At 38.6% G+C, this 15809-nt stretch overlaps 1 protein-coding gene across 2 annotated transcripts in view; it reads left to right on the forward strand.

Annotated features, from left to right (window-relative positions):
• LOC121420478 (5-hydroxytryptamine receptor 6-like) overlaps positions 1 to 15282 on the forward strand; it is a 57131-nt gene extending 41849 nt beyond the window's left edge. For both annotated transcript variants that reach the window (XM_041615127.1, XM_041615128.1), the window contains exons 3-4: positions 1642 to 3464; positions 13939 to 15282. In XM_041615127.1, coding sequence (XP_041471061.1) covers positions 13976 to 15061 — 1086 coding nt within the window. In that variant the 5' untranslated portion in view covers positions 1642 to 3464; positions 13939 to 13975 and the 3' untranslated portion in view covers positions 15062 to 15282. The remainder of the gene's footprint in view (positions 1 to 1641; positions 3465 to 13938) is intronic.
• Positions 15283 to 15809: the final 527 nt, after the last annotated feature.

Consider the following 15809-nt stretch of genomic DNA (forward strand, 5'->3'; position numbering starts at 1 on the left):
GTTTGCCGTATTTCATCTTAGCAGCAATCAATGCACACTTTGAGAGGTCTGTAATAGTCATTTTGTCCAAGTGGTAAATGCTGAATGAATTTTAATGACTACAGTGCGTCCTATATAGAACTTTACCGTCCATCCTAGGCCAGTCTTCTGTTAAAGGTCAATATTATTGAGAGCGCTTATCTTTGTAAGTCTTGTGTGTGACAGATAGCTTATCGCTTGTAAAATAAGGGTTTGTTTAAAGTCAAAGGCGAAGCCCGATATGTTACTATAATAAATCCCATGCATTGTGAGACAGTCCATGTACACTGCATACATGTTTCATTCTATATAAAACATCATTACCTCATATGTTATAGTGTCTATCGTTGCCCAACTCGTCCAGTAGCTTTCAAAAGTAAATATCGCAACAATTAGATCGTTTTCGATATCCAGACTACCAGCTATAAAAGCATTTTACCAGACCATTTTCTAATTGGCGCTGCAGTAAGCATTGTAAAATTCTCTTCGCATTGTATAGAAAGAGAATTGTTATCTCATTTGAGGGGGGGAATGTTGAAATGCATGTGATTACGCAACATGCTATTGTTGCTATGTTAGGTGGAAGGGAGATTTCGGGTTAGCGTTCATTCGCGGTCATCACACCATACAAGGCAGTAGTATATTTTTCCCCCAATTATTCATTTATCACAGAGATAAAACCATATTTTAGGGGGGTCAAAAATTTATTTCCGTTCAAAAGTCGGAAAGGGTTAGTAAAAAAAAGTAGGATGACCTTGGAGCTATTTTCTAATTTCAGATAATTTTCCTTATTTGGTTTAGTTCTGTTTTCGCCTATCTCAAGGTCCATGGTTTTGCTTGCAGTCAAATGATAACTCAATTTATAAGATTCGATAATTCAATATTTGATTATCGTTTCATAATTCCAATTATAAAGGAAATTCATACGTATCAGTGTAATTGACATCCGATCACTAAGATTTCAAATGTTGATGTTTCATGAATATGCAACCATTTCACATGTTATACACGAGAGCAATCATTTCTTTAGAATGTGTAATCATGACGATTACTAGAATAGTCTAATTCAAATCAGCGTGCAAGCCGAGTTAGATGCCAGTTGTTGCATTTTGTTTTTGAGGTGTCGGTGACCTCACTCTCCCAAGAGTAAAACAATTATTAAACAAATTGATAACAAATATAACAAACAATTTTGTTTGCTTTTGTTTGTGTGAAGAAAGGAGACTGAAATGAGATTGTTTCTTCATGAAATGCCTTACCAACATTAAAACCACTTTTACAACTTATAAATTAAAATTTTCACAATTTCTTTACCATTTAACTCTCGCAACTTTCCCTCTGTTACTTTACTGTCGTGATCTCACTGTGTGTTTGTTTATCACTTTTCTGTCTTTTTCATTTTCGTTTAGTTTCATATTTTTATCGATATCTTTCTCAATGGAAATGAAAATCTGCATTCTATACTTCATTCATCTCAGACTACTGCACTTTCTTCCTTCCCTATGGAAATCTATGCATGCAGGGTGCGCTAGACATGAAACCGAACCTTTTTTTTTCGTTCAGAATATTGTCAGATTTGTAATTGGCTGTCATCTTCTTTTCTCTCATTTTACCCGTCCCCAGATTCATCCTTGGAGGCGAACCAAAGGGGTTATCCAGTGAGAAGGGAGAGCGACGCCACCGGCGTGGTGCGGATAGTCATTCATCCAGAAGCAGCATTTATATCCAGATTGACGAAAGTGATTTTTAAAACGCCACGGAGCGTCACTGGAGACGGCCATTTGTGCGGGTTTATCATTCATGCCAGTCGCACGCTGAAATACTTTACAGTCGACTCGACGAGCGTGCATTGATTAGTGATTGAACATTTAGACCCTGTACGGAGGATTAATAGAGCGAGCATTGTGACCGGAGAAGGGAAAGAGGAAAAAGATAGGGGCATCCGTGAGAGCAGCATTCGGAAACGGTGGAAGCATTTCTGAAGCGACGGTGTTCATTTACGGCGCTCATTTGCTAGAGGGTTATTGGTTGGTGAGGGCCGTTTGAGGGAGTCCGCCTGCATGGTGGAGGTTTGGTGGAAGCACTCGGAAGTTTTGCACGAGACTTTGTAATTCGCCAGCCAACATTCATCAATCCAGTCTACGAGCATTAGGTAGTTTAAGTTCACCAATAAAGGAGATATCTCGAATCAAAGCGATTATATGAGAAGTCACGCTTGCGCAATCTCATACTCATCGTATATCTTGATCCATCTTTTATGAATGATGACACTGACTTGGAAAGCAGCTGATTCAATTATGTATTCTCGTTAGGGAATTTCCCATATTCGGCTTCACGGACTTGTGTTAACTCTAGCTTTCAGATTGGAAATTTGGATTCATAGCCGACTCATTTTTTCTTGGAAAGTTCAACTATAAGTAATTTCGTTAAACCCAGCACTGGCAGTCGATTACCGCCCTTCTTGTAAAATATTTCGATAAACATTGAAACTGATCTGAATTTTCCATATTTCCCGTTCATTTACGATGGTATCAGTTGCTCGAGTTTATGACCACATTGATTAAAGGCATTGGTCGTGACAATGTGTAGTGAAGAACAAAACTCTTAAAGTGTTCTCTATTCATATTACGCTTCGAAACCGGTATCTGATGATCACAACCTCCAACGGCCACCCCGCTCCTCCCATTAACGCATTAACCCACCGTCGGCGAATACGAGATGTTTATGCGTCCACTTTCCTCTGGAGCCTCGATGATGATGACCTAATGCTGGAATAATGGATAGAAGGTTCAGCCTCACTACCCTTTCTGATTAAACATTAGGAGAAACTTGGATCGAGTGGCCCTTGGGTATCATCCAACATTGTAGGATAATGCGATCGTTGGTTCAGTAGATGAAGTGGGGTTGACGATTGCGGTTGTGTTTTCGGGATCTGCCGTCTCTTCTTCGGCGGGCGGCCTTCCCTGCTTCAAGGATTCATTTGCTTCTTCGTTTTCTGGCGCATGCAGACATGATTGGTTATATCGTTGAAAAGCTGTTGATGTTATCATCGGTGATGGATTGTGAATTGTGCCTTCGATGGTGTTAATGAATCTGCCCATCAGGGTACTTTCTCTGTGATTCACTTATCATCTTCCCAGCGTCGAGGAGGGGCGTGAAAGTACTAGTGATTCTTGTCTTACAGCAGGACTTGAAGAAGGCATCACTTATAGAGAGCGACGCTGTTGAATACTCAAGCACTCTTATCCGCTTTTCCATTCAAGTCCCACCAGATATTAAGCATTGAGGAGGAACATTGATTTTTTTTTTAATCTGAAAAGACGACGAAGGAAAATACTTGGAATTTTGGATTTATTTAGATTTCCAACTGTCATGTCTAGTGCAGGCCTGTCTAGTGAATATCATCTAATGGATTAACCCATTTCGAACGCCAGAAAAATTAACAGGTAAGCATTGGCAAGAAAATTACCCATGGGGCACTCACCCCGAAATCTGATACTAGGATTTTCTTTCCACTTAAGAGGTGCATGTTATTCAAACAGATCAATTCGAAAAGAAATCCGCCATCATATTCCTTCGAATGTCCGACAAATGGAAAATTTAGGAATTCGATATAATTATATTTACCAATCGCAATCCAGTAAAGCTTATTTAGCAATGTGTGTGGTTATTTTGGGAAATGATTGATGTATATGGAATTGAGATCTGTATTGTTTTTATTAGAAAGCATCGAAAAGTTGCGGAAAATAAACGATCTATCATGGAATCCCCTGAAGGTACGCACAGTGATGATACAACAAAAGCGGGAATCGCACTCGAAAAGTAATATCGAAGAATTTTCTAAGCTCTCGGTGTCAGTAGGGAATATCATCGGTCTGCCCCAACGGTATTTCTACCGATTTTATCAAAAATTGGTTTATCTATATGGTGTTCATAAAACTCTTTTCAACTCCGGCCCTAATTCCTCGCATTCTGTGGAAATAAATGAAATGCCTGTCCCAGAGTTGAAGTTAATAACAGTTATGTTTTCCATGGAGGTAGAACGCTACATGTACCTCCATTATTTGTCCAAAGGCTTAGCACTATTTAAATTAAAGATAAATTCCAGTTTTGGTAACGATCTCAAAATGACTTTTTACAGAATCTAATATAATGACCACCCAAGTGTATGTTTGTATGAATAAAAAATATGTGCCAAAGGATTCTGGAAGAAATTGTGTAATTGCTGAGAAATCAGCAAAATAAGCGCAGATTCGGTCACTTCCGTCGGGTCTTTATTCCAGCAATAATAATACACTGTCCCACGTGTGCCTATCTGTGTTGGTGATCTTCAGTGTGAACATTTTTCAACGTAGATTTCAAGATTTCACAAAGTTCAGTTTATGTAACTGTACCAGATCTAGATCCTCGATGATGTACTGACAATTAACATGATTAAGCCTGGTTTTACAGACTTTCTCATGAAATCAGTGTTTACTGCAACTACTGGAATTTCTCTTTAAGACATTTAGGAAAATTACAGTACATTAGAGGTGACAACTCTAAAAGCACAGTTTGTAACGAGGACAACCTATAATCATAAAGGTAAATAAAAGTTGAAAAAAATAGATAAGGTTTCTTGCATGTATTTTGTCCCCAAAGCTACCAATCTGCGTTATCAACTCGTAAGTTTGCCGCTTGATCAATTCAAAAACGTAATCTCTTGCATTCTCCTTTTACTGCCCAGTAAAATCCAGATGATATTTCGTTCAAAAATGAACTCGTAAAAATATCGTTAATCAAGCTATCAATACCAGCTTCTCATATCGTATGGTGTACTATTCTACTCAAGGGAGAAATTTGATCTTCACGAAAAAGGTATAATTATATAGAAAATGTTATTAGTTTCGGATGAATGCAAATAGCCTCCAACAGTCTATTAAATCCATTCTTGCCAGCTTACGACACGGCAAATCGACCTCCTTGCTCGAAAGTTATCTTACTAATAATATAAATAATAGTCATGATTGTAATCAAATAAAAGAAACATGAATCGTATTCATGATAATGAGAATAATGGCGATGAAGAAAGAAAAGGAATCCAAATAAGCACTGGCGTAAATCCTTGCGTCACTCCTAATGTTCAGGGGGGTGGAACAACAGATCATCCCCCTGAACAACAGGTGTGACGCAAGGTTTTACGCCAGTGCCAGTAAGCAATATTTATGATGATAGTCACAATGATAATAGTGATGATAATGATTTGTTGCTTCCAAAATACTGGAAGGATTTGCCTCTAAAACAGTCTTCAAACTTTCACTGTGATTAACAACTTTGGTTACGTGCCTCTCCTCAGATAGACCATGCTTCGTTATTCCTGTTAAAAAGAAATCATAAACCATAATGTCAAAAAAATGATAATATGCCCCAGCAAATACATCTGGAATACAAACTTTAACGAATACATTGTTTCCCGGAAAAAGAAATATGTTATGGACTTATGGTTATTCAATATGGAATGACTTCGGTACTTGTTATGGAAGAGTGGAAGACATCACTGCGATGTTATCACGAAAATATTGATTTTAATTGAGTTAAGATAACGTGGTATGGGAAGGAATAAGGACTGTGCCTACCTACATGTAGGACAACGGTATCCAAAAGTTAAAGTAAAATTGAAAAATCCCGCTGCGCATCGGAACGGATCTGTAAAAACATGGACAAAAAAAGGTAAAAGGGTATACCGCTCCACATTAGTCCTTATTATATACCACCGGGCGTAATATATTGAACTCGTGCTCACCATGCCGGGTCATATTATTTTACATGTTTTCTGCTATCCTCTCTCGTTCCCTTTTTACATTGATGCCGACAGTGGCGGGTCGCGTCAGCGTGACATGAAATGCAGCACTGGATTTTATCTCGAGATCGCGCCGTTGAAGTTTGAATCGTCGAGAGTGGGTCCTTCAGATGACGTGACGTCATAAACGTGAGATAGTAACAATTATAGCCTCGTTATATAGTGTGATATTGACGGGTTGGGATACATTCCCATAGCGACCGTCAGACTTCCATATGAATGTCAATAAAGCATGTTTGATTGATTGATTGATTTTATTCGTCAAGAATATCACAGGAGATTACAACGAAATTGAGGAATACCTTGACAGGATAGCCCATGAAAGCCTGAAGGCTTATTTCCAATGGGGTCCTATAGTTAGTATAAAACATTAACATATTGTAACAAAAAGCATAAACTAAAGTACTGGAATATGGTAACAATAAAAAAAATACATACATATCCATCAGTCAAATAATTTGCAAACATCTGAAGCACACAATAATCTTCCTAATAATGTGAAACAAGATTTGGTCTATATTGTTTTATCTTTTAATTCCTAATTGAGTGAATTTGTCGAACTTGGCAAATGTCTGTCTCGGTCAGTCTCGATGGCTGGGTGGATCAATATTACGCGTGTCTTCAATTCTTCTTAATGGTGAATGGTGAAATCTAGTGCACGGTGAAACGCGAGAGATCAGGCTATGTTACGGGGGTACTACGGGGTACTAGTCTTCTATATTTAACCTTAGAACCGGTATGGATTTTCCATGATTTGCCAGTGGGACCTGTTGATCGTGAACCATCTAGTGTAAGATGATCAGTACGGTACAATCTAAATATTGAACATGTTGAACTACTCAGTTTTGCGAGATTGACGAGACATACTGCGAGAATGGTTATAGTTTAACATTTCATGCAATTAGGTATTAAAAGCCTGTGTTTAGTTTGCAATTCTTCGGTAACAGTTTTTCGGTTGCCATGGAAATGTATATAAACCTGTCATTATCACAGTATCAAAGAAGGCTAGATTGGTTATTATTCCCAGCTCATGATGCTCATGACGTCATGTTATTTGAAGGACACACTTGTGACGCTCCCATCTTCATTGCTGAGATCTCGATCGAGATGCCATGTGCTAATTTTCATTTAGCGCTGACACGATCTGCAAATTAATTCCGTCTAATTTGCACTATAATCAGATCTTTTGCATCCAGTGGGCTAATCTTATTAGTTTAGGTATACTGTAATCAATATTCCTAAATCTAGCAATAATCAATCTCACTTCGGCTGCAGCGAAATGGTCATTATACCTTCTCGTTAAAGCTAAATGAAAGTAGTTGCAGTAAAACTCCAATTTCGTGAGAAAGTCTGTAAAATCAAGGTTAGGTATGACTATATCATCGTGGATCTAGATCTGGTACAGTTACCATGGTTACATAAACTGAACTTTGTAAAATCATAAAATCTAGGCTGAAATACGATCACACTGAAGATCGCCAACACAGATATGGACACGTGGGACAGTGTATTATTATTGCTGGAATAAAGACCCGACGGAAGTGACCGAATCCGCGCTTATTTTGCTTATTTCTCAGCAATTACACAATTTCTTCCAGAATCCTTTGGCACATATTTTTTATTCATACAAACAGACACTTGGGTGTCGTTATATTAGATTCTGTAAAAAGTCATTTTGAGATCGTTACCAAAACTGGAATTTATCTTTAATAGACCAATAATGATGTAGATTTTAGACCACGCGTGCATGATCCACTACAGCACAGGGGCAGGGTTGAGTCCTCTCAAATAGCAACGAGATATTAACCCAGTTTAAATAAATTTAGATACCGTAGTGATGGCTAATCTGACATTATCGATGCTATATAACTAGCTTACAATTATGCATTGATGAGGCTTAACATCATGCAACCCAGCATGTATAACAAAGATATTTGTAACCCGTTTCATTCGTCATATTTCTGTAGCTGTCCGTTATGATATTGTATTATAATTATGAAAAAGCAGTACGCACAATTATACCATGATATAGGCCTACACACAAACTTTACAATCATACAAATTAATTAAATAATATAATGATTTTATACAAATATCAAATGGAGTCATGGGAGATCAACATTGGCCAAAGAGTTTTCGCGATTGACTACTTTTTTACAAGTTGACAGACAATACAATAGCCAAAGATGTGACAAGATACCAAGAGACATAAAAAAATGAATTCAAACATAATTAAGAAAAAGGAGCAATAAACCAAGATATGTGTATATACGAACCAAAACCTGTTTTTTTTTAGTCGACAACATCATACAGATAATTGGGATTAATTGAAGGTGGAAACGGTGGCAAAATTATTTTGAATTTGGCTTTTCGACACTACATTGTTTATGGTCGCATGTCATAAGGTGGTCCAATTTCGCGAACAGGGTAAAAATGGTCAAAATGTTTATTTTTTGATATGTTATAGCTATTACCATTCTCTAAATACTGAAAAAGTTTTAAGTCTCGAATACCTTTATTTTTCCTTAAAATGCTCTAATTATTACATAGACGTCAATGTAAATGTGAATTTTGAAATGTGTTTTTCTCAAATTGGACCTGCTGCACATAAAATGGTGTCAAAAGTTAATGCAACGTTGGATCACCCTAGTATTTTGCAGTTATAATCTTTAAACATCAATAATTAAATCTGTACCAAAAATCAAATAGTTATTCCACCTAACAAGGTGGAAATGTGCGCAATATTAATATCCTCTAGTATTATTATCTATTATTTAATGCAAATTAATTATACTAATTAATAACAGTATTTAATTTCATATTTTTTCCCCCAGAATACCTGTCACTGTATTTATATGCATGGCAAAATGACAACATCATGGGTAGAAATGTTTGTTGCAATGATACACAACATTTGTACTAAAAATTAAGATTACAAATTAGATAACCAAATCTCTCCAGTTTACTAATTGATAAGGTTGCAGATCAGAGCTGACACACACATGTATTCCATTGCTGCATATTTTCAAAATTACCAAATTTTTATGACATTTAGTTGTTCCCTGCTTTAAAACGCCCAGAAATATGAGGATAAGTCATATTACATATTATAGTAAGTTTTTAATTAGGTTTAATTAATATTTTATCATTTACCACATCCACCGGCTCCGCCACCCCTGTTACTTCAAACTTAATGTGCTATAGTTTTTGTTCCTGATATTGTATTGATCTAATTCATAGTAATATATTTAGCCTATAGTTCTAGCTTCAAAATGAGATATTACTCAATAAATTTGGTCAAGATGCTGTGATGTAGCAACAATTTATCCATGGCACTGTGTGGAAAATTGTTCATACGCCACCCTTTTTGCATACCCAACTTATGAAATGCGACCATATAGATAAAGCATATGATAATGATGGACCAAGTGTAGGGCCAATTCATTCTAGATGATGAATACTTTGTATTCAGAGATGAAATCATTCAGAGAACCTTCACACGTACCCCATATCTCATATGCTCAGAAGAAGAAAGGAGTGAGAAATGTCATGCCTTCGTTCGAGTGGATTACAGCTAATCTCAGACTGATTATGCTTTCCAACGAAAAGCAAATCACTCCAGACATATATTGGCCTTGTGTCGATTTGCTAATGGGCGAATCGATAATGGGTCGATCGTCGACAAACACCGGCACAACACCTTGTGGCGGTTAATTAACCACCCTGTTCCTCCCGTCATGGACTCAGCCCATGAAAGACCCGCTCCCGTCTTCATAACTCACCTTGATGTTTGTATATATTATTGTTTCGGTGACAGGCGCGCGTGCCCTTGCAAGTCTAGTGACAATCAACTTTGTATTTTCGTTATTGAAACGCCCATCAGACATATTTTAGGACATGATACGAAGTTTTAGGGTCATCCATTAATTCAAATAGAGTAAAGGAAAGGAGGAAAACGAGGTTTTATAAAGTGGCTTGAGGGATGTTACTGTCACACCGGCAATACCGACCCAGGGCCTCGTTAAACAAACGAATTGGCCTATCAAGATCAGCGTTGCATGCGCATTTTGCGAAGTGGACTTACTAGCAACCAATCAGAATTACTCTTTCAAATTAGCGATTAATTTGTTACGAGACCCAGAACAGCAAAACTTGTCCCGTTATGACGATGACGGGCCGTCGAGCAGTTTGCAGTTGGTTACGTTCGTTTGACTGCACCAAAGCTAGCGTGATAAGGTGGTTCTTAACGATTCGACGCACGCCCCACGAAACGTCCTCTCTGCGCAGAAGCAGTGCGCTATCGCGACTCGCGATTTCACCACGAACCGTCCTCTCTTTGTTACGATGCCCACTGTGACGTAAATAATTCACTTCAAGAAAATGTAAAGATACGGGATAAAACTTTGGAACCTGAACTATCGAACAAAGACACCGGTAAATAATTTGCTCTCCTTGTAGGTGCACTACTTGCTGGTTTTAAAAAAACTTTTTTTTAATGCGTTCTTTGCAAAACTAACTTTCGCATCGAAGTGCGCAGAGAGGACGGTTCGTGGTGCGTGCGATGAATTTGTTACCCTTCTCCTCCTCCCCTCGCCCCTCCATACGGCGAGGTGAAATGGAAGGATCTCGGTTAAACTCTTAGTCATACTGTTAGTCTGATTCCATTACAAGTACTGGATGTAAATAGATATGGGTATGCAATTTCGGAGGGCTGATTCTATTGATTAGTACTGTTAATACGTGGAAAGACTTTAAAAACAGTCATAACTTTCGTATTGCTTGTCCGATTTCTTTCAAACTTTTATCATTCTGTTTTATTCATTTTTCTCCTTTTCAACACAACATTTTATGACCAAGGCTGGATTCTTCTTTAAGAAATCAGCCTAAGTCTATATCTGATCATTATAGACATTGCTTATAGACCATTGAATAAAATACGAAATGTGTATAGAAAATTAGAAACGGGCAAAATGATAAAGGGGCTGTTTGTCAATTTAGACGAATTGGTTAGCAGAGACGAGATTATATCAGTACATTTAAGCAATCACTTCCCAGACGCTTTCTATAATGCTGATAATCTTTTGCCAAAAGACCTTCATACACTGTAAAAACTGTGGTGTTAACACTGACACCAATTGATGTTAATAGAGGACCACACCCTGAGGTGTTAAAATAACGTGAACACCCTAGAGATTGAACATAACACCAAAGAGTGTAAATTTAACAACCATAGGTGTTGTAATAACACCTGTAGGTGTAAAACTAACACCACCAATTTAACACCGGTGTAAAATAACTGGTGTGGTCCTCTATGTACACCGGTTAACACCACAGTTTTTGCTGTGTAACAAAGCAGCCTTTGTCGGAAATCGGTAAATCAAAACGGCAGTGTCGTAATGAACGACATATTTGCATTTTTACTTCCGGTCCGAATCTGAAAACGATGTGCTGCCCCGGTCCACCAACTTTCGATAATGACCTCTAATCTGTCCATTGCGATTTGACAGGCATTTCAATAGATAGGGGAAGGCGGGGTAAGTTGAGCATAGGGGCAAGTTGAGCCACCAGCCCCAGGCCAATAATGAATGAGTCAGACATTGTGGTGGTGTCATGTATTGATGACCCATAGCATAACCCCTAACCCCACCATATTGTTTTCAACTTTGAAACAAAAAGTAGTTTTTTAGAGGGAAAAATATGAATTTCAGCCAAAAAAGTAAAAAAGAGTGTGAAAAAGATAAGTGCTTTATAAACACACACGTCTTTAAATATAATAAAGACATGATAACAACATTATTAGTCCAGGTATGGATCTTCATTCTTGTCATAGTCTTTAATATGATGGATGCATAATAAATGTGTGGATACAAAATTATCGCACTAAGTTCGGACTGGGGTAAGTTGAGCCAAACAGCATGGGGCAAGTTGAGCCATGGTAATTCCTATGGTAATGTATCTTAGAAAACAAACAAACCATAAAAATCGATTGAAATGCTGGCTGAAAGGAGTTAATTTACATGGCTGCTCTTTTCCTTTTAAAGGATGTTAGTATTTATAGAGAATTAGCAAGTGAAAAGACTTTAAACAAAAGATTGATATGCTGGTTCTCCCCTCATACATTTTGTACATAGTTTTTGTGGCTCAACTTACCCCAGAAGGTGGCTCAAACTTACCCCATATATGGGGCAAGTTGAGCCATTTGACATCGTTTTTTTCAAAGGTCACGATGACTTTCAGTGTGGGGATAGAAAGTTATATATAGGTGGAAAATATTCCGGAAGAATTAAATTTCAAGGCAAGGTACTTATTTCGACAAGATTTTTAATCATATCAATTCTAACATGCAAAAAGCAAAAACTGTCACAACTTACCCCGCCTTCCCCTACTGAACGTTGTAGAAAGCTTGTGCGAAATGGATGCTAAAACACGCTACTTTTACTTTCTAATTTACGTTTTATGCATATTTCACATTTGAATTCATATTCTATGTGTATATGCTGTTATATTATGTGACCTTGTGTTTCAATGGTTGCAATTTTTATGCATGGTCCTAACGAAACAGCTTTTGCTGCCTAGGTCTTGCCGTGTTGAAATAAATAAAGAAACGAAATATCTTGACTAGACCAAATGAAAAGTAAACAGGGTGTGTATAGACCGAGCGGCAACTGACCTGAGAGAAGTACCAACAAGACTTGCAACATCAACACTGCATTTTTCGATTAGCAATAAAAATGCACGTTTTAATGTCGACATGAATTAGACATATTTTCAATATCTACAAGATCAATTAGCGGATCATGTTTGAAAAATTAATGATGCTCATAAGATGAATACATCGTCACTTCCGCACTAGGTGTGCACTGGATAGCAAACCTTGCACTTAAGATGATTGATTCGAGGTGTGCTGCATCCAGGCAATTTTCTTTGATAAAAGTAATGAGCCCTTAAATTCAGCACGTCACGACTTTAGTCATTGGTCTGCATGCAACTCATGTTTCAGGTAACCTTGAAATTAAGTGGATGGAATTGGGCTTTGCTCCTCCTGTGCATTAATTTGGTTTCTTGACTTCTGTATCTCCACGTACATCTATACACTGCAAAAACTCCGGTGTTGATTTAACACCAGCCCGGAATCTATATATGTCCACACCAGAGAAGTGTTGAAACAACACCAGTTTGGAATCAAACCAAAGCTGTTTTAATACTAATCATTGTTGTATAAACACCTATCTGGTGTTAGACCAAACCGAACTGGTGTTGTTTCATACTTCTGTGGTGTGGACATAATAGATTCCAGTCGGTGTTAAATCAACGCCGGAGTTTTTTCAGTGTACATGCTTAATCAAACCTACAGTTAGCTGATTTTAGTAGAATGTCAATTTACAGACAATAAGGATGCTATGAAGGTCAACAATTCATATCCAGGGCAGCCACTACAGCACTTATGTACTGTTTACCCAGCGGGTCAAGCATGATTATGATGTGTCATTATTACCCTATTCCATTAAAATAAATCGAGCACCTGGCAAGATAGTACATGATTCTTGTCCACAGTCTGTGGTATGTTTGACTGGTGATCGAACCTGTGCCTTCCCATTCATAAGTCGGGAGCTCTACCACTGAACCACTGCCAAACTTAAGGTGACACGACACTTGCTCCTGCGACAATTGCTCCGAGCTTACGTTCGTATAGGATGTAGGTTTCGGGTTGCTGTTGCAACAGGGCTTGTTACGGTTAGGTTTAGGGTATGGTATAGTTTTAAACTTGGGGTTGAAGTCGGTCATTCGATTAGTAGTGTGTGGAATTTAAAGCGGAGCACTTGTCGCCAGAGCAAATGTCATGGAACCCTGCCACCATGCCTGATGGCTTCATGAAGAAGAGGCAGGATCAGAGGCAGCGGAACATCAGGCTCGGACAAAGAAAATGGAGGAGCACCTTTTGTCTGCCAAACAACAGGTGCCCCTCCACTTTCATTGTATGAGCCTGACGTTCTTCCACCTCTGGCACGATCCTACCGTTTAATTGCTTAGAGGTGTTGACTAATAACCCTTTCTCTTGTTCATTTTTTTTTTACCTGCAGTTGACTGTGGAGTTAAACCTTCAGCACGACAAAAGGCATGATGGACGCCAACGAGATAGCTGTCAACAAACCCAATTCCAGCGAGCTCTATGTGACCCTTTGGCCGTCGACGGAACTACCAAACTCCACGGAGTATGCCGAAGAAGTGACTAGCTACGTGGAATTCCATATCACCATCATTGCACTAGCCTTGTACGCCTTCGCGTTTCTTCTCATCATATTCTGCAACGCATTGAACTTGTACATCATGAGGAAGCCTTTGGATTGCTTCAGTGACAATACGCGGTTCTTCCTGAGTGCTCTGGCGGTGGTGGACCTGTTGTCGGGTTTAATATGTTGCCCGACGGAAATGGTGTTGGCTATCTTTGGAAACTGGCCTCTGTCGCACGCGTCGTGTGACGTCATAGCCATTGTATACACCATGGTGTCATGTCAAGCACTCCTGTGTCTGTGTTTAGTTAGTGTAGATCGCTTCTTGACAATAGTGAAACCGCTTCGCTACCCGACTATCATGACACAGAAGAGGGCGCGCATCGTTCTTGCGTGCGTGTTATTGCTTGGCGCGCTTTTGTCCCTCACGATGCTCGAAGCAAGAAATCTTCCAAGTCCCATTGAAAACACCACATTGTGTGCGTTACTCTACTTAGACAGTACAGACCCGGTCCGTCCCCTCATTATAATCATCATAGTCTCTTTCATCATCCCCGCCTCCATTCTTCTCTTCGTAAACATTCGCCTTATGATAATCACCATCCAAAAGACTCGCGAACTTGCCAACATGTCCCCGACCGCTGTTCGTTACACCACCGACCGTCTCAAGGGCGTTCGGACGATTCTCGTACTAACTTCGGCTTTCTTCGTCACGTGGCTCCCCCTTATGTGTACAATGGTGGCAGCTGTAATATTCAACGCCCATATTCCACCGGCATGGGGAACCCTCGTGTCTTTCCCTGCATTATGTAACAGTTGGATTAATGCTTTCATATATTTATTCATGTGTACTTCGTATCGGCGCGCTGTCGTCAAAGAAGTTCGGAAATGTTTCAAGCGACGTCATGAAAAATGGGTGACCAACGGATCTGTTGCCGCGTCAGCTGCATTGCACTCGGAAGCAGCATTATAGTCTTGGACAACAGTCGTTTATTAGAGTATTTATCATTTTCAAGTGTGTGAAATTAGTTATATTTGGACCTACTTTAATGGGGTATGTATAAAGGACTTATCAAGATAACGCTCTACATGCTGATAAGTATGGTAACAATGGATTTAGGGGCCTGTTTCATAAAGTTGTTCGTAGGTTAAGATCGACTTTAAAAACGACTGGTGATTCTTTCTTGTGGTAAATAGTATTCACTATTAAATGTTCATTGATGATTATGCAGCGCTTGAGAAAGGTTCACCAGTCGTTTTTAAAGTCACTCTTAAATTTCGAACAGCTTTATGAAACGGCCCCCAGGGGTCCGTGATAAAACTTAAATTTGACCCAATTTTAATGATTAGCTGGAGGGCTATCACATATTAAATAAAAAGAAAAATCATTAGTTTCCGTTTCAGCAAAACTCGTGTCAATCTCCCTTATTTTTGTATTTGTTATTTTTTAATCCAGTACATTTATTGACATCCCACCTTTATTTATTTATGAACAATTCAAGTCAATATTATCATATCTTGCTGAGTGGCATACCAAAGGAGATAACGATTTTATCATAGTTCTACATGCAGGGTAAGATTTATATAGCTTATCAGGGATAAACGTAAAGACTTGTTTCAAAATATATACATTTGTCAGTTCTCAGTTGCCCTCTCACATAGAAGTCGAAAACCCGTGTAATGTCCAACAAAAGTCCTGTCCAATTCATATACATATTTTC

Source organism: Lytechinus variegatus, chromosome 8 (genome assembly GCF_018143015.1).
Source record: "Lytechinus variegatus isolate NC3 chromosome 8, Lvar_3.0, whole genome shotgun sequence".
Lineage (NCBI taxonomy): Eukaryota > Metazoa > Echinodermata > Echinoidea > Temnopleuroida > Toxopneustidae > Lytechinus > Lytechinus variegatus.